The 22062-nt window shown below is 44.7% G+C and overlaps 1 protein-coding gene across 1 annotated transcript in view; it reads right to left on the reverse strand.

The window, feature by feature from the left end:
* Window positions 1–22062, reverse strand: part of LOC144690414 (uncharacterized) — a 537164-nt gene that overhangs the window by 348017 nt on the left and 167085 nt on the right. The window contains exon 5 of the mRNA XM_078557903.1: window positions 662–784. Coding sequence (XP_078414029.1) covers window positions 662–784 — 123 coding nt within the window. The remainder of the gene's footprint in view (window positions 1–661; window positions 785–22062) is intronic.

The raw sequence follows: 22062 nt of genomic DNA on the forward strand, positions 1-22062 counted from the left end.
GATACTACAGTCAAAGATTACACACCGATACTACAGTCAAACATTACATACCGGTATTACACTCAGTCATTACACACCAATGCCACAGTCGATTACTACACACCAATACTACAGTCAAACAGTACAGACCGGCACGACAGGTGAATGCAAGACTTCTATTGTCATAAATCCAGCACCCATCTCACTCCCACATTCTAATCTTTAGCATCCAACTCCCACCCATGTTCTAATCTCCAGCACCCATTCCCCTTCATATTCTAACCTCCAAAACCCTTCTTTCTCCATGTTCTAATCTCCGGCTCCCATTTCTCTCTTTCTCTCTCTCTCATATGTAACAACTAATGGTTGTGTGTTTTAAGTGCATTGACCTCCAATGCCATTTTCAGTTGATGCAACCATCAACCCTGGAAGCAGGTTCTTGCAAATTCTGCCCCACAACACAGATTGATGACATTTGCCATACAAATTGTGATCAACAGGAGCTCAAAACAATCCCAGTCATGAAATTGGATTAGTCCAGGGAAGGATGTGATTCTGACTATCCAGTAAATCTATTTCAGACCACAATAGTTCAATTCCAAATTTGATTCTCATAACAAGTTTCAGACAGTTCACATCACATTACGCAAACGCTCGGATGACCAATGTTCCACACCCCTACCTTCGCAGGTTTTCCCATCAGCCTTCAGCCTCAAGCCCTCATGGCATTTGCAGTAGAAGTTGCCAATAGTGTTACAGCATTGACCTTCACATCCGCCATTGTCCTTTTCACATTCATTCACATCTGTAAAACAAAGCAGGCACACAGTGTAAGTTTTTTGCCCATTTAGTGTCTTAAGTAGGACTTAGAATGAGGCCATTCAGTGCATTGTGTCCTTCCCAGACTCTTTGCTAGAGCTGAGTTAATCTCACTGCCCTTGAATCAAATATCTAATCCATTTTATTGGGCAAAGGGGCTAGGTGGTGATGAATGAAAACAGGTCCCTGAAAACCTGACTCACATGGTTAAAGACGAAGAGGTGTTAACCTTAACTCAATGGTAGTCCTCTCAGAAAGTTGTGGGTGTGCTGCAGTGTCGAAGGTGCCTTCTTTCAGACATTAAATCAAGGCCCCATCTGTCTTCTCAGGTGGACGTAAAAGAGCACACAGCAGGGCAGGAGAATCTTCCCCACTGTTTTGCTCAATACTTATCCCACTACCAACATCAGCATAAAACATTGTCTATAAATAGTCGTTTGGTAGTACAGAACTCGAGTATTGCAGATAAAAGAGACATGTCGAAGCTTTTCATCTTGCACTCATCAGGACACCACAAGAAACCAATATAATTTTATATTGTATGAGAAGGTGTTGCTGATTAGTTGGCAAGTAGGCTCTGATTGGTAGAAGTGTTGCCATGGATAATGAACCAGTGATGGTGACTGACAGTTAACTGCCAAGCATTGTTTGAAATTTAAACCAGGCAGCTTGACCCTAATTGGTCAAGGCATTGCCCTGAGAAATGAGTTAGCGAATGGCTATCACTTATTTTGTTTAGTTGAAACAAGTGCAAAGCATGTACATGTTCTTTCTGTTTGCAAAGAACAGTGCCCCGTGTATTAATATATGTAGCTGCCAGTACACGTAAATGTGTCACACTGCAAGCCCAACTGACGATCACAAATTGGTTGTCGGCGTAATTCTTTGCACACTGAGGATTATTTAGCAAATGTTCTCCAACTGTGGAATCATGTCTAATGTTGAACACTGAGTTTTGAGTTTGCAAGCACGAGCTGATTGGGTACAGTCTGTTCCTTGCCCATTGCAAACAGTGGCTAGGACACGCTGTTTGATACGATCTGCCAGTCTTTGGGATGTACGGTCTACATACCTAGCATCACACTGGCGCTAAAATTCATATGCCACATTACTCATTGGCTTGACAACAGCATCCTGTTAGTGGCAAATACCACTCGTGTTGCTGCTGCATAGTAGCAGCGTGACCTGTTGCTGAAATTTTTGAGATACCTTGTTCTTTCAGGGTAATCTGAGGTAGACTGGGCACTTTTCACCGAAAGTGACGGCCTTAAGCCTGTTCATCAGTTTGCGTGATATACAGCGCAGGATGATCTGATCAGGGTAGCCATTATCCTGCAGGATGCAAGGTTGCTGATAAGACAATCTTATAGTGCGTGGAGCTGTAAGAATCCCATAGCATATATTGACCAGTGAAGGTAGGCTTGCTACCATGGTAGGGAACCCCTGGCAGATTTCTCAACTAATACATCAAGGAAGGGGAATTCATTTGACTGCTTCATTTCAAAGGTGAATTTGAGCGCAGGAATGAGCCCATTAAAACATGTAAGGAAATTATTACATGCAGCTGCGGATTTAAATATAGTGAATGTATCATCCAAATATCAGAAATATGCAAGGGGTAGGAGGTTAGGTGTCATCCCATCAAAGACACATTTCTCATGGAACCCAACAAAGAACAGCGAAAGCTGGGCCAAGAGGGGATCCCATGGCAAACACCATCCACTTGGGCATAACATGGTGTCATTGAAACTGAACTCAACTGCGCGAGTTGCCGAGTTCATAAGTTCAATGAATACTGATTCACGCAATGGTGGCAGGTCTAGATTGCCATGATACAGAGCTGCAGCGCAAATATCTGTAGTTTCCTTAAGCGGTACAAGCTTTGACATGTCTCTTTTTTGGCAATACTCAAAACATTATCTGGTCATTAGTCTTTGTTGTTTGTGGGACCTCGCTGTGTGCGAATTGGCTGATGGGCTTCTTATATTACAATAATAACTATTCTTTCAAAATTATTTTATTGGCTGTAAAGTGCTGTGGGATTTCCTGAAAGGAGCTTTATAGAAAGGAGCTCTTCCTTTCTTTCAGACTTAGGATATCTCTTCCAGCTATGTGGTACAAGCACAGCAGCAGACTGTCCCACCTAAAGGGACAGGGTGCTAACACAGACCTGATCCTATATAGATTCAGAGTGAAGTGACCGGACCTTCTGATCAAACATGACACTATTGCAACCCAGACTGTCCCAAACTTTTTCAAGAGTTTTATATAAGCTTGAATAATCAGCTAGAAAAGGAAGATCAAACCAAGCCTTCACCTGTAGGCCTGCACCTCAACTGTTGGATCAATCGTATATTCATAAGCCATTGTAAAGGGAACAACACCGTACATTTATATTGTGTCTTTAACATAGTAAAATGTTCCTAGGTGCTTCACAGCAGTGATTATCAAACAAAATTTGACATGGAGCCATATAAGGAGAATTAGAACAGACTATAAAATCATGGTCAAAGAAGTGAGTTTTAAGAAGTGTCTTAAAGGAAGAGAGGTTACAGACACAGAGGTTGCAAGAGACAAAAACAATCCTGTCAAATCATTCACTGTGTTGGAGGGTGAAATACAAGGAGAAACAGCCGAGGCCTGGCTATGTAGTGGGATGTTGGTGCTTAATATAATTCTTCTCTCCACTACTTAAGAAATGACATTAACTGATTCAAAGTAAGCAGATCAAACCTTTTATAAAGTCACCCAAGAAAGGATATCAGAAAAACACGCTCAAAGGTAGTAGCTTCAAGACTGGCAGAAATAGGAGGAAGAAGGGAAGTTAGACAGAACCTTTTCATCCCAAAGGGTGATCGAGCTATGAAATCAGAAAATGAAGAAGGAAAGGAGATGCCAATACAATTGAGTTCAAGATCAAGAAGCCACTGGATGTTTTTCTAGAGAGGGAAAGGATTGGGCGATATGGTGAGCAAGTGGATGGGGAGGCACATTCTAAATAAAAAACCAAGCTTTTCATTGGGACTGAAAGATTATCGACCTGAAAGATTAACTCTGTTTCTCTCTCCACAGATGCTGCATGGCCTGCAGAATAGTTCCAGCATTTTCTGTTTTTATTTCAGATTTCTAGCACCCGCAGTATTTTGCTTTTGTACAGGGGTTGGGTCTAATGACCTAATGCCACTCTAGGACTTAATCTCAGATTCCTACCTGACACTTCAGAGCATTACTGAGAAAGTAAACTTAAACAAGTACAAAGTGTACTCTATAACATACTGCACACAAGATAGAGGTTAGTGCTGAAAACTGCCACTGGCTTCATTCCTCAAGCAGTTTGCTGTAGAAGTTTTCAATATTATAAATGCTTTTAATGTTTGATACATGTTGTTATAGAAGAATTAAATGTCCAGCACTGCTCGTACAGGCTACCTATAGAGATGGCAGAAACAATTAGTATTGATTTGTTCAAATTAAAATTAGACAAATTTAAGATACAATATATGAATAATTTGAGACATGGCAGTGGTAAGTGTAACATACTTGGGATAAACAGGTGACCTTGAACCTACGGATTCCCAAAGTTTTCCACCACTGGGGCTTTATTAACCTCACACCTGGATCTGCTGTAGACTGACTGATAGAGCTTGACTGGAGTGATTAGTCAACAACTCCATTATTGTTGTATCCTGCGACTACCAGGATGGCAGAGGACAAAGGAATTTGGTTGATTTTCATCTAATAGTTCCTACATAGGTGGCTTAGTGTGTATAGTGTTTTATTTGTAGCAATGACCTTCATAGGCAGTAAGGCCTGCACACACAGACGCCCGAAACAGATGAGAGAAGATGATAACAAAAACAAAAATAGCTGGAAAAACTAAGCAGGTCTGACGGCATCTGCGGAGAGAAATATAGTTAGCGTTTCGAGTCCGTATGACTTTTCATCAGAGCTAAGGAAATATAAAAATGAGGTGAATATAAGCTGGTAGAAGGGGAGTGGGACAGGTAGAACTGGATAGAGGGCCAGTGATAGGTGGAGGCAAAGAAGAGATTGCCAAAGATGTCATAGACAAAAGGACAAAGGGGTGTTGACAGTGGTGATATTAGCTAAGGAATGTGCTAATGGTGACATTAAGAGTAGAAAGCAGGACGAGCAAGTGACAGATGGCCCAAATGGGGGTGGGGTTGGGGGAAGGGATTAAAATAGGCTAAAAGGAGATGATGTTCAACATGCAGCTGGACCTAGGCCCCGTCCTTTGCCGCTACTAAGATATCAGGTGCCAACTGGAGTAGCAATATGAGTTCTACAATTGTCTAAGGACATTGTTTACATGGATTTCCAGTCGATCTTTAATATATTTCCATGCAGGAGACGGTTGGCAAAAATGAAAGCCCGTGGAACTGACTGCAAACTATTGGCATAGATCGGGAATTGGTTAGGAGATAGGAGACAGAGAGCAGGGATAATGAATATATACTCCAATTGGCAGGATGTGACTAGTGGTAAAAACAAAAAGCTAAAAGCTGTTCACCAGGGATCTGTACTGGAGCCTCAGCTTTGCACTAGATTTATCAATGACTTGAATGAAGGAATAGAGAGCCATAGATCCACATTTTTTTTGTGACATTAAGTTAGAAGACGTAGTAAGTAGTTGGGAGCAGAAAGTTGTAAAACGGCATCATTGAATTCAGGGTGAAGACAACATTGATTGGGATGGGGTGCTATGATGACCCCCACGGAGGAACAGCCTGGCAATATCGACTACCTAGGCTCACATGTGAAAATTGGGCACATGAATGAGATACTGGGGAGGGTGGGGTGGGGTTGCAGGGAACTGCACCCAGCAACTTCAGGAAATGGGGAGATAATTCTGGGAAGGAAGGAGGAGGAATTTCAAACATCTGTGAGTACTACATGGCAGCAACACTTTTCCCAAGTGGGGAAATGTTTTTCATATGGCAAGGACCTCGATGGCGCCAGAAATGATCAAACCAAACAGAATAGTCTGGAGTCCGACTCCAGTGCCTCACACAAGACTCATTTATATTCTATTTCTCTAGCAGAAACAAAAGGGATAGTGTCTCCTCGTCTCAATAATCACACAAGGAGACAATATCCTGGAGAATAGAAACTCCATGGTCAATGGGAAGGGGTTAGGGGCTGGAGGGGGAGACCTCCCCACACAGAGCTTGGCATAAGATGGATGATTGCTGCAGGGGGTCTAATTACAGTGGGGCAGCTGAGAGTGTCAAACTGCTATCCGCAGAGGATGAATGAACCCAGGGACTAGAAAAGGGCAGGAGGAGGAAACTTGCTGGATTAGATGCAAAGCAAGGCAGCACATCTGTCAGTTATTAAGACAGCCTGCCTGCTTCCTGCTTGTCACTGAAAAAGCTCTGTTATAGATCACTGGTGCGAGGGTTTGGAATGTGTAACATGGCCCATAATTACTACGTGAAAAATGATATTAATAAGCTGATAGCTGGCAGGCTGTATCAAAGATTGTTTGTGGAGAATTGGGAGCAGTGGATAATTTGAAGCTGCTGCTTGCCAAGCTACCTTCTACACAAATCCTGACAGCCCTGGCTCAGTGGGTAGTGCTCATGCTTCTGAGTCAGAAGGTTGTAACATCAAGACCTGCTCTAGCTGACATTTCCATTGCAGGACTGAGGGAGTGCTGCACTGTCCAAGGTGATTTCTTTAGGATGAGATGTTAAATAGAGGTCTGGCTTCCTGTTTGGGGAGATGCTGGTGGAATTTAATTTCTATTAATAAATAAAAAAATCTGTAATTGAAAGCTAGACTCAGTAATGGTGACCATGAAACTATCACCGATTGTTGTAAAAGCCCATCTGGTCCACTAATGTCCTTTAGGAAAGGAAATCTGCTATCCTTACCTGGTCTGGCCTACATGTGACTCCAGATCTACAGTAATGTGGTTGACTCTTAAATGCCCCCTGAAATGGCCTAGCAAGCCACTCATTTCAAGGGCCAATTAGTGATGGGCAACAAATGCTGGCCGCGCCATTTACACTACATCCCATGAAAATATAAATTTTTAAAAATGATGGTCATAAGGGATTCTTTGCTGAAGAAGGCAGGGGAGTTCTCCCTGAAGTTCTGCCTAATATTTATCCCTCAACCATCACTAAAAAATACAGCTTATCTGGTAAATTATCTCACTGCTGTTTGTGTGATCTTACTGTACTGCCACATTTCCTACAGTAGTGACAAAACAATTCAAAGTATTTTATTGGCTGTGAAGCGCTTTGGGAGATCTGTAGGTGGTGAGCGGTGATATATAAATGCACATCTTCTTTCTTTCCTTTGATCTACCCTCTGCCTTGAAGGTGACTCCAGGGAAAGGGTGCTGCCCAGCACGTAGTAGCATCGGCTCTGAGCTCAGACACCAGGCTGTTCAAGCATGGAAGGCATCACAGCTGAGCCTGACATCATCCTCAACCAATATATGAGCACTGTAGTGCAAGGGTTATGTTACTGAACTAATTAATCCATGGAACATGAGTCCAAATCCTGCCTTGACAAATTCAGTTTTTAAAAGTTATCTGGAAATAAAAAAAGCTGGTGTCAGTAAAAGTGACCATGAAGCTATTCGACTGTCGTAAAAATCCAGCTGATTCACTGAAGTCCCTTTGGAGAAGGAAACCTGCTGTCCTTACTCGCTCTGGCCTATCTGTGATTCCAGCCCCTACACAAACATGGATGACTTTGAACTGCTCTTTGAAATGGCCAAGGAAGCCACCTAGTTGTCAGGCCAATCTGGGATGGACAATAAATGCCGGCCTTGCCAGAGACACCCACATCCCGAGAATGAATAGCAGCAATGACTGCATAAATGGCTGGTTTTCTTATCATCTCCCACTCCCCCCACCCCCCCACCCACCTCCCTTCAGCCCAAACAGGGGAGACCAACTGTAATTCCATGCCTGCAAAGACCAATTAAGTCAGATTGGAGCATGGAATTGAGTCTAGGCTTTACTCGCGCTGTGAGTGCTGGCATCATACCGGGATCTGAAGTTCTTATCAGAAGAAGAAATGGTTCAGATTTCTTCTTAACGCTCCTACTAAAAAAATGTTGTATTATTCTTGCAAATGCTCTTGAAAGGGTTTCTAATGGAAGTGCTGATATCTAAATAGCGTCATTGTGAACCCAGACCTGTCAGTCTGCCCTATGTTGAAAGGCTGCAATTCAGGCCTGTGCCCAGGGCAGGAGCTCAAGGTTTCTGGAGGCTGACTAAACATTGCAGTTTTCCTCAATTCTTCTGTTTCATTATGGGACGTCCCGATTATAATAGGGCAGGTGAGGGTTGTAACCAGAATATGCCTGACTCCACTGCTCTATTTCTCAATTGCACAGTGAGGTGGATGTCATCTGTTACATTTCCTGGGACAAGACAGGCCTCAGCTGCATTTACTTGTGATGGACTAAGGTTTCAGTCCCTGTGATGCTGTGATGGTTGAGATGGGAAAGAGGTGGGGGGGGATTTGAGAGATGGGGAAAGAAGAGAGAGGTGGAAAGGAGAAAAATAGTGAAGGAGAGAGAGGAAGGAGAAAATGAGGGAAGGAAAGGGAGAAGTAGAAAGAGGGAAAGTGAGAGAGGAGGAACAAGAAAGAGGAGGAAGGAGAGAGGGGAGAGTGGGGGGGAAAGAGAGGGAAGGAGAGAGGAGGGAAAGAGGGAAGGAGAAAGACCGGACGGAAAAAAGAAAAGAAAAACGGGAAAGGATAAAGAGGACAAAGAGTGTGAAGTAGAAAGACAATAGGAAGAAGAAAGAGGGTAAAAGCGAAAGAGGAAGGAGAGTGAGGAGGAGGATGGGGGAATGTAATCGAATTTTTATGTCACAGTATGCGGAATAATCAGAGTCCAGCAATGAGCTGAGTGATTGTGTTTCAAGAGAAAGCCATCCTACAAAGTATTTTTGTGCAGGTGGAGAAGTAGGGGGTGCATGTGGTGAAACAGTGCAGCCCTGGGAGTTACACCACTGCATTGCATGTTTCACTTATTCTTGAAAATGATGCTCTGTTAAAACATGGGTGGGAGAGTGCCAATGCCCAGGCCTACTCCCTCTGTCTGCAAATGAACTAATGAGCAATGAAGGTGGCCCCAGTTGAACTCAGTTGAACTTATTTACTATAAGTTATACAAAGTCCATTTCCTACCCCACAGACCAGGAGTGAAGCAGGTCGGGGTCATTTCCAGTTAATTTCACTCCCAATTCTGGACCAGGATCAGGGATTTTTTTTTTAAGAGAGAATGCTATAGAAAAAGATGCAATGAGACAGAAGAGAAAAAAGAGAATCACAAGGGACAGAGGGTAAATGTGAGTGACATAGAGAAAAAGAGGCAAAAATAAAAAGTGAAATGAAAGTGAGAGAACAAGTGAGAGTGGGTACACTGAGAGAGATAGAGAGAAATAAAAATTACCAGGAGCAAGAGAGCACACCACAGAAATACAGAGGACAAAAAGAGAGTAAGTAAAGAAAGTGTATGGAAGATAAATTGACAAAAAGACAGTGAGAAGGAGACAGGCGGGGAGACAGCGTACAACATAAAATCACTAGGGAGAGAAGAAGACAGAGATAAAGACAGTAAGAGGGATATGGAGAAGGCAGAAGAACAAAGACAGACAAATCCTCACCCGATACAACTGAGAACATCAAAACCAGACAGGTTCAAACAAAAACGGCAGCGCAGTGTTGGCACATCACCCTTCAGCACTGAAGGACATGGGGCAAAGGAACAACAACTAAATCCAACATCTCCTGAATAGATTTAGTTCCCATTGTTTTTGGTGAATATAAACATGGCATGAAATTCACATGGCTTGCTGGCCCCTGGTGGGAGATGTCAACCATTACAGTTTAAAAACACCAGAAACTCACAGTCTTTCAACTAACACTGTGGGACAGGAATGTACAAAAGCTTGCTATTAATATAAAACACCACTCTTTGCTATTTAAGGGACATGTAAGCTAGTTTAAAATAAATGGATTAACACACTTCATTAAATTAGCAAAGGGAGGGTTGCAAGTGGGCTTGCAGCAAACAAAAGCTGAATTGTTCCACAGTGCCATTGCAAGACAACTGTGGGATTGGAGAGGCAGATTAAAAGGTTTTGCTCAATTATAAGGTGGGAATGCTTGACATAGAGCAGGACCTAAGGCTTGCGAGATCTAATGTGCACATACAATTTCACAGGTATTAAAAAGGTCTGCAAATCAACACAGTAACTTGCATTTATATAACACCCAATATTCAGCAGAGGGTGAAGAATCATCATGTCTGGCAGAGGGAAAGGAGGCAAAGGACTGGGTAAAGGTGGAGCAAAGCGGCACCGCAAAGTGCTTCGTGATAATATCCAGGGCATCACCAAACCAGCAATCCACCGCCTGGTTCACCGTGGCGGTGTCAAGCAGATCTCGGGTTTGATCTATGAGGAGACTCGCGGGGTGCTGAAGGTTTTCCTGGAGAATGTGATCAGGGATGCAGTCACCTACACTGAACACGCTAAGCGCAAGACGGTCACTGCCATGGATGTGGTGTACAGTCTGAAACGCCAGGGCCGCACTCTCTATGGATTCGGCGGCTGAACAACTCGACCCTTTAATGAGTAAAACTTTTTTTTTTTTTTTTTGCAAAAATATACTTTATTCATAAAATATCTTCAATCACATTCCAAACCATTTCAAAAACACCATTACAAGGGTACAATCCAGGTTAAACTTTTACAAAATGTATCACCAGGTGCATCAGTACAAACAATATTACAATCATTTACAGCCTTTCATTTTGAGCTGTACAGCCCGAGGGGCTCTAAACAGTTCCCAGTCTCTCGGTGCGCTGTGGCAGAAAGGTCTTAGACAGCGACCCTTCCCCATTGCGCCTTTGCGGCAGCTGCCCCAAGCTTTAGTGCGTCCCTCAGCACGTAGTTCTGGACTTTGGATTGTGCCAGTCCGCAACAATCGGTCGGGGACAACTCTTTGTGCTGGAAGACCAACAAGTTTCGGGCAGACCAAAGCGCGTCTTTCACCGAGTTGATGATCCTCCAGCTGCAGTTGATGTTTGTCTCGGTGTGTGTCCCTGGGAACAGCCCGTAGAGCACAGAGTCCTGTGTCACAGAACTGCTCGGGATGAACCTCGACAGCAACCACTGCATCTCTCTCCAGACTTTCTTTGCAAAGGCACAATCCACAAGGAGGTGAACAACGGTCTCTTCCCCACCACAGCCACCTCGAGGGCAACGTGCAGAGGGGGTGAGACTCCTGGCGTGTAGGAAGGATCTGACGGGGAGGGCCTTTCTCACCACCAGCCAAGCTACGTCTTGGTGCTTGTTGGAAAGTTCTGGCGATGAGGCATTCTGCCAAATGACTTTGACAGTCTGCTCGGGGAACCATCCCACAGGGTCCACCCTCTCCTTTTCCCTCAGGGCCTCTAGGACGTTACGTGCTGACCACTGCCTGATGGACTTGTGGTCAAAGGTGTTTTTCTGCATAAATTTTTCCACCAGGGACAGGTGGTACGGCACGGTCCAACTACTTGGAGCGTTCCGCGGCAGCGTGGCCAGACCCATCCTTCGCAACACCGGGGACAGGTAGAACCTCAGCACGTAGTGACACTTGGTGTTTGCGTACTGAGGGTCTACGCACCGCTTGATGCAGCCACACACAAAGGTGGCCATCAGTATGAGGGCGATGTTGGGCACGTTTTTTCCCCCTTTATCTAGAGGCTTGTACATCGCGTCCCTGCGGACACGATCCATTTTCGACCTCCAGATAAAGCGGAAGATGGCTCGAGTGATCGCCATCGCGCAGGAGTCTGGAATGGGCCAGACCTGCGCCACGTACAGCAACAGGGAGAGTGCCTCACACCTCATGACCAGGTTCTTACCCGCAATGGAGAGGGAGCGTCGCTCCCACATGCCCAGTTTCCTTTTCACCATAGCCACTCGCTCCTTCCAGTTTCTAACGCATGCCCCGGTCCCTCCGAACCATATCCCCAGCACCTTCAGGCCGTCAGCCCTGACAGTGAAGGGGACAAAGGATCGGTCAGCCCAGTTCCCAAAGAACATGGCCTCGCTCTTCCCACGATTTACCTTGGCTCCCGAGGCCAGTTCGAACTGGTCGCAGATGTGCATCAGTCTGCGCACCGACAGCGGATCCGAGCAGAAGACGGCGACGTCGTCCATGTACAGGGAGGCTTTTACCTGAGTGCCTCCACTGCCTGGGATCGTCACTCCTCTTATGCCCGGATCCTTCCTGATGGACTCGGCAAAGGGTTCTATGCAACACACAAAAAGGACAGGCGAGAGAGGACAGCCCTGCCTGACTCCAGATTTAATCGGAAAGCTATCTGTTTCCCACCCATTGATTGAGACTGCGCTACTGATGTTAGTGTAGAGCAGTTGGATCCAATTTCGAATTCCCTCCCCAAACCCCATTTTGGAGAGCACATCCCCCATGTAGGTGTGTGATATTCTGTCAAAGGCCTTCTCCTGATCCAAGCTGATGAGGCAGGTATCCACACCCCTGTCCTGTACATAGGCAATCGTATCCCTGAGCAGCGCGAGGCTGTCAGAGATCTTCCTGCCTGGCACAGAGCAGGTCTGGTCAGGGTGAATCACCAATTCCAGAGCGGATTTGACCCGATTGGCGATGACCTTGGACAGAATCTTATAGTCCACATTCAACAGTGAAATGGGTCGCCAATTTCTAATTTCCTCCCTTTCCCCCTTGTGCTTGTAGATGAGGGTGATGATGCCTTTCCTCATGGATTCTGACATACTACTGGCCAGGAGCATACTCTCGTACACTCCTAGCAGGTCTGGGCCGATCAAGTCCCACAGAGCCGAATACAACTCCGCCGGCAAGCCGTCGCTTCCGGGAGTTTTACTCTTCTCGAAGGACTCAAGGGCCTTAGTCAGTTCATCAGGAGTTAGCGGTTTGTCCAGGCTCTCCCGCGTACTGTCGTCTAAGACCTCCGTGATAGAGGACAGGAAGGACTGGGAGGCCGTGCTGTCCGTGGGCTTCACGTCATACAATCCGGCATAAAAGGATTTGCTGATCCTCAGAATGTCGGACCGTGATGACTTTACTGAGCCGTCTTCTTCCTTCAGGCTGCTGATCACAGAGCGCTCTCTGTGTACCTTTTGGAAGAAGAAACGTGAGCACGTCTCATCCTGCTCCACGGAGCGGACTCTGGAACGGAAGATGATCTTGGAGGCCTCCGAGGCAAAGTGCGAGGCTTGCTGGCCCTTCACCTCTTGGAGCTCCTCCTTGACATCGACCCCCATCGACTGCAGCCGGAGCAGGTTCTGCATCTTTTTCTGGAGTCGGGACATTTCCCTCTGTTCCTTTCTAGCTTTCTGGGTGCCTTTGAGGATGAAAAACCTCTTGATGCTTCCCTTGATCACTTCCCACCAGTGTGTCAGGGACTCAAAGAGGGGTTTCACGGTTCTCCAACCGGTGAAACACCCCAAGGTTATGTTGGACTTGTATAAGACACTAGTTTGGCCTCAGCTGGAGTACTTCATCCAGTTCTGGGCACCACACTTTAAGAAGGATGTGATGGCATTTGAGACAGTGCAGAAAAGATTTAAAAGAATGGTTCCATGGATGAGGAACTTCAGTTATGAAGATAAATTGGAGAAGTTGGAACTGTTTTCCTTAGAGAAGAGGAGATTTGATAGTGGTATTCAAAACAAGAGGGCACAGGTTTAAGGTAATTGGCCAAAAAAGCAATAGTGACTTGAGGAAAAACTTTTTCACACAGCGAGTGGTTAAGGTCTGGAACACGCTGCCTGAGAATGTGGTGGAGGCAGGTTCAATTGAGGCGTTCAAGAGCGAATTAGACTGTTACCTGAAAAGGAAGAATTTGCAGGGTTACGGGGAATGGCACCTGGTGAATTACTCATGCGGAGAGCCCATGCGGACACAGTGGGCCAATTGGCCTCCTTGTGCACTGTAACAATTCAGCGATTCATGGAAGTGTTATCAAACAAACTTTGACACAAAGTTACATAAAGAGATATTAAGGCAGGTAACCAAAAGTTGGGTCAAAGAGGTAGGTTTTAATGGGCATTAGAGGAGGAGAGAGATATAAAAGCGGAGAGTTTCAGGGAGGGAATTCCAGGGCTTAGGGCTTATGCAGCTGAAAGCGCAGCCGCCAATGGTGGAATGAAGAAAATCAGGATGTGTAAGAGCCCAGAATTGGGGAAGTCCAGAAACCTGAGCCTTGTGGAGTTGGAGGAGGTTAAAAAGATAGGGAGAGGCAATGCCACGGAGGAAACTGAACATAAGGATGAGAATTTTAAATTCGAGCCATTGCCTGATCAGGATCCAATGTAGATCAGTGAACACGGGGATGATCGTTGAATGGGACTTTTTGCAAGCTAGGATACAGGCAGCAGAGTTTTAGATGGGCTGAAGTTTAGAAAGGTCAGCCAGAAACACATTGGAATACATCTGCTATATTCAGCAAGCATGTGAGGTACACGTGTAAATGACCTGCACCATACTGTGTATTATGTCCCATTTTACTTGTACTGTGCAGAATGCTTTCCAATTGCTTACTATTGCCTTTGTTCCACCCTTTTGCTCAGCAAATTATACTGGGAGCCAATTTTTTTTATTCGTTCGTAGGATGTGGGTGTCGCTGGCTAGGCCAGCATTTATTGCCTGTCCCTGATTGTCCTTGAGAACTGAGTGGCTTGCTAGGCCATTTCAGAGGGCATTTAAGAGTCAACCACATTGCTGTGGGTCTGGAGTCACATGTAGGCCAGGCCAGGTAAGAAGGCAGATTTCCTTCCCTGAAGGGCATTAGTGGACCAGGTGGGTTTTTACGACAATCAACAAGGGTTTCATGGTCATCATTAGACTTTTAATTCCAGATATTTTATTGAATTCAAATTCCACCATGGTGGGATTCAAACCCCGGTCCCCAGAGCATCACCCTTGGTTTCTGGATTACCAATGCAATGGCAATACCACTACGCCACCACCTCCCCCTGCAGACAACATCTTCTTGGATAATTCCTCAGAAACCTTTGTGGGTCAGCAACTGGTAGATCCATCAACTCTTCCAGAGGAGCCTACTGCTGGGTAGTAGAATGCGGCTTTGAATGTGTTTTGGGTGAATGAACCAAATGCACCCTGAGGATACAGGGTGGGCAGAACACAAAATCCCTACCATCCCTCCCCACACATAAATCTACTTGAAAAGAACCACAGGGAGGCATAAAACATAACAGCAAATCATTTCAAACATATCACTGTTCTTTTCAGTCAGCTCCCAGCTTACATTCCAGACCTAGGATATAAATCAAATATCCTTAAATAGCCTATAAATCAAAAATCCTTAAAATCTGTAAAAATGACAGATTAACATGTGTAGCTATTGGGTATTCTTTAGATAAAATGCTTTACTACTTATCAGATCATTTCAGGAGTATTTCAGCTTCGATGCTTTGTCATTAATGGTTTCATATTCATATAAACATTTATAATTGTGTGAAGTCAGCCGAAACTTTGAAGTGGTGAATCCACAGATTCACGTTTCACTGATAATAAGCCAGACAAAAACTGAGAGTCCTGAGCGTGTCAGTCACTGGCTGGGGAGGGGGGTGCCCACAACCCAGATACATTCATCACCCAGGGGTCTATGACCCAACACGCTTCTCACCCGGGGCTGGTGGGAGAGGGCTTCCATGACCCAGGTACACCATCATCTTAGAACCATCATCACTCGAGGGTGCTAGGACAATCACCACCCAAGGGCCCATGACCCTGGGACAAGTATCATCTGGGGGTCCCGTGACATCACTTCATGCATCCTGAGTTAAGTATTATGTTATTCTGAATGAGCAATCATTTGAGGAGGACAGGAGATTGACTGACTATGGTTTAGTGGAACTCGTTTTCCCAACTCTTCCAATGAATATATTCACTGACACGAAGCAAGCATAACAAAGCCAGGAATTCGAGCCTGTTGGCCAGGCCAGGGAGAAAATCAATACTGCAATACTACAACCCATACTACAACTTCCCAAATCCTGTTTATCTTGGTTGTGATACTAACCCATGTGAGAAATGATAGCTTTTCAGTTCTGATTCTAACACTTGCATCCAGCGGCCACGAGAGGTCAGCACAGGCTTGAAATTGGAACAAGAGGGCAGAAACATTTATTTTGACCAACTCTAGGTAAACATGAGTTGGGCAACAAAGATACCATTTGGGGACCTATTCTTCTGGTTCTGCTACCACAATTTCCCTCTGAGTGTAATACTGGGCACAAGATTCATCCACCCAAAATAGCACAGATAATGGGAATAAGTTCTTGTGTCATTTCCACCTTGGGCACAATGCTCTGTGTTCTTTGCATCCGAGGCTGTTAAACTGCCATGAGGAATTTACAAATTAGCAGGGCAGCATTACCGTGTGTGATCAGTTGTACCAGGTAACACATTGGCTGAAAAAAAATTAACTTAAAATCATATTTAAACTTCAGGCAGTACTGCTGTGTGCCACAGCCAGTTCTCACCTGTTCTACCCTATCACCTGTGGGCGTCCTAAACAACGATAGGAACTGAATACGCTTATTCAAATCCTAGGAAAGTAGCTGGGAGCATTGGTATCTGAATCGGTCACAAGCACTTTACAACAAATGAACTGCTTTTGAAATTGTGTATTGTTGAAAAAAAAATTACAATGTCGTCAAAGTTTTTCATCCTGCACTCATCAGGACAATTCACAAGAATAAAGGGAATACTGAATGCTGAAATAGGGCATATCAAAGCCATTCTGTGACATAATGGCTACCCTAATCAGATCATTGCTCGCTGTATATCGCGCAAACTCATGAATAGGCCTAAGGCCAAAATTTTTAGCTTGGCAGGCGGGCGTGCACCCAACCCGACTGAGCGTAAAATGATGCACGATGACGTCGGGCGAGTGTCCTGACGTCATCACGCACTGGCACGATATTTCGGTCGGCGGGCGTGTGCCAGAGTCAGCAGCGTGCCCGCTGATAATCAAAAGGCGTATTAAGGCCATTAAAAAGTTAATTAAAAGAAATTTTTCGCTGCCCATCCAACCTTACGGTTGGCAGGCAGGCGAAAAGGCCAAGCAGCCTTTGCACACTTTTGGAAACCTCATCCACGGGTGGGATGAGGTTTCTAAAAGCAAATACAAATAAAATAAGTTTTTAAAATGTAATTAATAATTTGTCCCTGCTCATGTGACAGAGTCACATGAGGGGACATGTTTTATAACATTTACAAAATCTATATTATTTTTTAAAAAATCTGTTCATCTCCCTGAGGCAGCTCTGTGGCTCAGGGAGATTTATACGCATGCACTCACATACACGGGCGAAGTTCGTACTCGCCCTGCTCGCACTTCCCCCGCCCCCCAGCACAGGCAGCGCTGAGCGCTGAAGGTCGCGTTTCACGCTGGGCAGGCCTTAATTTGCCCACCAGCGTGAAATCGCAGTCCATCCCCGATTAAGTGTGGCAGTCAGCTTCCCAACCGCCCCTGCCCACCCCCACTGAGCCCACCCGAAAAGGGTGAAATTCTGCCCTAAGGCTGCCACTTTTGGTCCCAAAAAATGCCCATTGTACCTCAGAATACCCTGGAAAGGTAAGGTATCTCAAAAATTTGAGCAACAGGTGAAGCTAGCCGTTTCACACTGCTATTATGCATTAGCAACATGAGTGGTGTTTGCTGCTACCAGGATGCTGCCGTCAAGCCATAAAGACGTTCTGCCTATCACACAAATGAGTAATGTGTTATATGGATTTCAGTGCTGGTGTGATGCTAGTAGGCCATATGTCCTAAAGGCTGGCAGATCGCACCAAACAGCATGTCCGTTCGGCTGTTCTCAACAGGCAAAGTATTGACCGTACCCAACCAGCCCGTGCTTGTAACATTCAAATCATAGTGTCCAACACCATGTGTGATTCTGCGATTGGACAACAATTGCTAAACAATCCTGAGTGTGTTGAAAATTACACTGACAACCATTTTAAGATTATCAGTTGGGCTTGCAGCGTGGCTCACTTACGTGTGCTATAAGCTACATATATTAATACACAGGCCTCTGTCCTTTGCAGACAGAAAGAACATGCACACACGTTGTGCCTTTTTCAACTAAACAAAATAGGCGACAGCCATTCGCTGGTTCATTCTCCAGGGCAATTCATTGACCAATCAGAGTCAACCTGCTTGGTTTGAATTTAAACAAAGCTTGACAGTTAACTGGTGCATTCTCCAAGGCAACACTTCTACCAGTCAGAGTTCACTTGCCAACCAATCAGCACTCTCTTCTCATGCAGTATAAATTGTTGTTCTCTTTACATTTGATATTCTTGCGAATTGTCCTGATGAGTGCAAAATGAAAAGCTTCGACAGCATGTGTCTTTTTTCAGCAAAACTCAAGTTCCATAAGACCAAACAACTATTTGCACTTTTGAAATAGTGTACGTGGGTAGGGAGGGGTGTGAGATATGGAAGGATGTTGGGAAGGGAGGGTGAAAAAGGTTGTGATTTAGAAAGGGGTGTGGGTAGGGAGAATTGGGCAATAGGGAGAGCTGCATATTAGGGAGGAGTGCAGGTCCAGGGGCTACGTGGGGTGGGAGGGATATGGGTAGGGAGTGGCGCATCTAGACAGTGACGCTGGTAGGGAGTGACACTGATAGGGAGGGGCAGCTGTCTATAAATTCTAATGCAGAAGAGTTGAGTCTAGAGGAGTGTGAGAGTAGGAGACAGAATGAGCTCAAAGTGCCCTCCACACATCCCAGCAACCACAACCCCACACTCCACCCCCACCTCCCCTGAACTCTTGTTGTTGTGCCACAAGTCAGGGGTGCCTGTATTAATGAGGTACAAAATCTTAATATGATAAGGATGCAAAGAATCTGGCTAATGAGTGATTAAATATTAAAGATTATCTCTGCATGTCTGAAGGGTTAGTTTTGTGGTCAAAGCATCAAGTTGAATCTCCTTTCTTATGGGATTAAAGGTCCTGTTTATTGTAACTGGAAACAATGTGAAGAATCTCAAGCTTTGATCACAGGAAGAGAGATATAAATTACATGGAACAATGTAAATGGTATTACTTTATTAATGTACTAAAGGAAATGCAAATGCAAGGAATAATAATCATTGGGACAGGCAAGGGGCTTGCTTTCTTCACTTACCCTGCCCAAAATACGGACAACAGCAACAATTACTGTGCAATTAATGTAAAGAAATATCCCACTGTGTTTCCCAAATAGGCTCAAAGAAAATAGTTGACAAGCCAGGAAGGAGCGATTAAGAGGGATGAGTGATAGATTGACTTAAGAGTTGGGTTTTGGGAAGGCTTTTAGATGTGTGAGTTCATGTATCTGATATACAAGATTGAGCTCAAATGGCTGATAGTCGCTGCCTGTACTCACACAAAGCAACCGTCCATTGGATAAGGTACTGAAACGCTATAGAGATCTGTGGTACTGAACCCCAATGTACACTCACGTTGTTTTTGTGTCCATTCACACTATATTATTGTGTCTTGACAGTGTGTTGGTGTGTCTTTACACTGGTTCGTATGTGTTCACTCTGATTGGTATGTTCTCGTGCTCTGTTGGTGTTTTCACATTGATCAGTGTGTGCCCACACTGGATTACTGCATTCTGACACTATGTTGGTGTGTTTTCACACTGGTTAGTGTGTGTTCACGCCAGTTGGTGCGTCCTCAAACTATATGTAGTTGGATAGTGTGTATGCTCCCACTGAATTACTAGGTTCTGCTGGTATGTTTTCACACTTATTAGTTCACATACTGTGTTGCTGCATTCACATTGGTCGGTGTGCTCTCACACTGTATTGATGTATGTTCACAATGGATGGTGTACGTTCAATAAAGTGTGAGCCCATACCGAAACAGTGTTAGTACACACCAACCCAGGTCCAAATGAGGAACCTTCTGCAAGAGACACAGTGATAGAATGAAAGTACAAGTATATTAATAGCGTGAAACTGGCCTGTAATCAACATCCCCAAGTCCCTTCTGGATCAAAATCAATTTATAGGACATTCATTGAGAGAAACAATGGCAACACCCAGTGTAGTGAGGAACTGTTTCCAATTATAAAGAAATTGAGTGTTACTGTATATACATCTTGGCCAAGCTCCAGCAGGACCAACATATTTATTCTTTAATTCAAACTGAATCCACTTTTCATGTCCATCTGAAAGAGTTTCTGCTGGTAGTAGTTGCTGAAGAAATAATGAGCTACTTTTTAGTTTCTGTTTAATGTCAGTAAGCAAATGGAAAACAACAATGTCTAGTGTGTCCATCAAATATGAAGCATCACATTTCAACATGCCAACAGAAGGCCAGTTATTTCATGCTGAGGTCAGTTAGAGCTTAATTGTTTTTCCTGAGGGAAATTTACAAACTGACCCAGAGCCAGGAATTTACTAACACCTGGGAAGCTGCAGACCTCACTCTCCAACAATTAAGTTCTAATTGAAGACACAGCCACATTAAACACAGCGCCACCTCAGCAGCAGAATGATGTGTTTTACATGATGTAATGCTCCAATTTTTATAAAAGGGCATATTATGTGATTTATCATGAGCAATGTCACATTAAACAACTTAGAGCTTTATTTTTCTATTCTTTTTCTGCTCATCAAATTAAGGAATCTTAGCCTCAAAATCACTTGGTTCAACCCATTCAGCTAGCTGGATGTAAGATAAAACAACTATACTTTTCTCAACCTCGGATGTTCAGCACTATTTGCGACTCCTCAGATACTGCAGCAGTCCATGTCCAAATACAGCAAGACCAGGACAATATCCAGGCTTGGGCTGACAAGTGGCAAGTAACATGTGCGCCACACAAGTATCAGGCAATGACCATCTCCAACCAGATAGTATCAAACCATCACCCGTTGACATTCAATGGCATTACCAGCACTGAATCCCCCACTATCAACATCCGGTGGGTTACTATTGACCAGAAACTGAACTGAACCAGCCATATAAATACTGTGGCTACAAGAGCAGGTGGAGGCTAGGAATCCTGTGACGAGTAACTCACCTCCCGACTCCCCAAAGCCTGTCCACCATCTACAAGGCACAAGTCAGGAGTTTTTTTTATTCATTCATGGGATGTGGGCATCACTGGCTAGGCCAGCATTTATTGCCCATCCCTAACTGCCCTTGTTCAGAGGGCATTTTTAAGAGTCGTCAACTACATTGCCCCAACTTCTCCCCCCCCGCCCCCCCCCCCCACCCCTTAAACCAGCTTATATTTCACCCCTCTCCTAACTTCACTCAGTTCTGCTGAAGGGTCATGAGAACTCGAAACGTCAACTCTTTTCTTCTCCGCCGATGCTGCCAGACCTGCTGAGTTTTTCCAGGTAATTCTGTTTTTGTTTTGGATTTCCAGCATCCGCAGTAGTTTTTTGTTTTTATTACATTGCTGTGGGTCTGGAGTCGCATGTAGGCCAGACAGTGAACCAGAGGGGTTTTTATGACAATCGACAATGGTTTCATGGTCATCATTAAACTTTTAATTCCAGATATTTATTGAGTTCAAATTCCACCATCTGCCATGGTGAGATTCAAACCCAGGACCCCGAAACATTACCGTGGGTCCCTGGATTACCAGTCCAGTGACAATACCACTACGATACTGCTTCCCCCTGAAGGCGTGTGATGGAATACTCCCCACTTTCCTGGAAGAGTGCAGCTCCAACAACACTCAAGGAGCTTGACACCATCCAGGACAAAGCAGCCCATTTGATTGGCACCCCTTCCACAAACATTCACTCCCGCCACTACCAACACACAGTAGCAGCAGTGTGTACCAACTACAAGATGCACTGCAGGAATTCACCAAGTCACCTTCCAAACCCAGGACTACTACCATGTAGAAGGACAAGGGCAACAGACACATGGGAACACCACCACCTGGAAGTTCCCCTCCAGGCCACTCAGCATCCTGACTTGGAAATATATCATCGTTCCTTCACTGTCGCTGGGTCAAAATTCTGGAACTCCCTCCTCAACTGCACTTGCACTGTGGGTGTACCCTACACCACATGGACTGCAGAGGTTCAAGGCAGCAGTGCACCGCATCCTTCTCAAGGGCAAATAGCGATGGACAATAAAAGCTGGCCTAGCCAGCGACACCAATCATCACATGAATGAATATTTTTAAAATCCCTTACTGCAAAAGCCTTGCATTTTCCAATTCCCA

The sequence above is a fragment of the Cetorhinus maximus genome, chromosome 15, assembly GCF_964194155.1.
Source record: "Cetorhinus maximus chromosome 15, sCetMax3.hap1.1, whole genome shotgun sequence".
NCBI classification, from domain to species: Eukaryota; Metazoa; Chordata; class Chondrichthyes; order Lamniformes; family Cetorhinidae; genus Cetorhinus; species Cetorhinus maximus.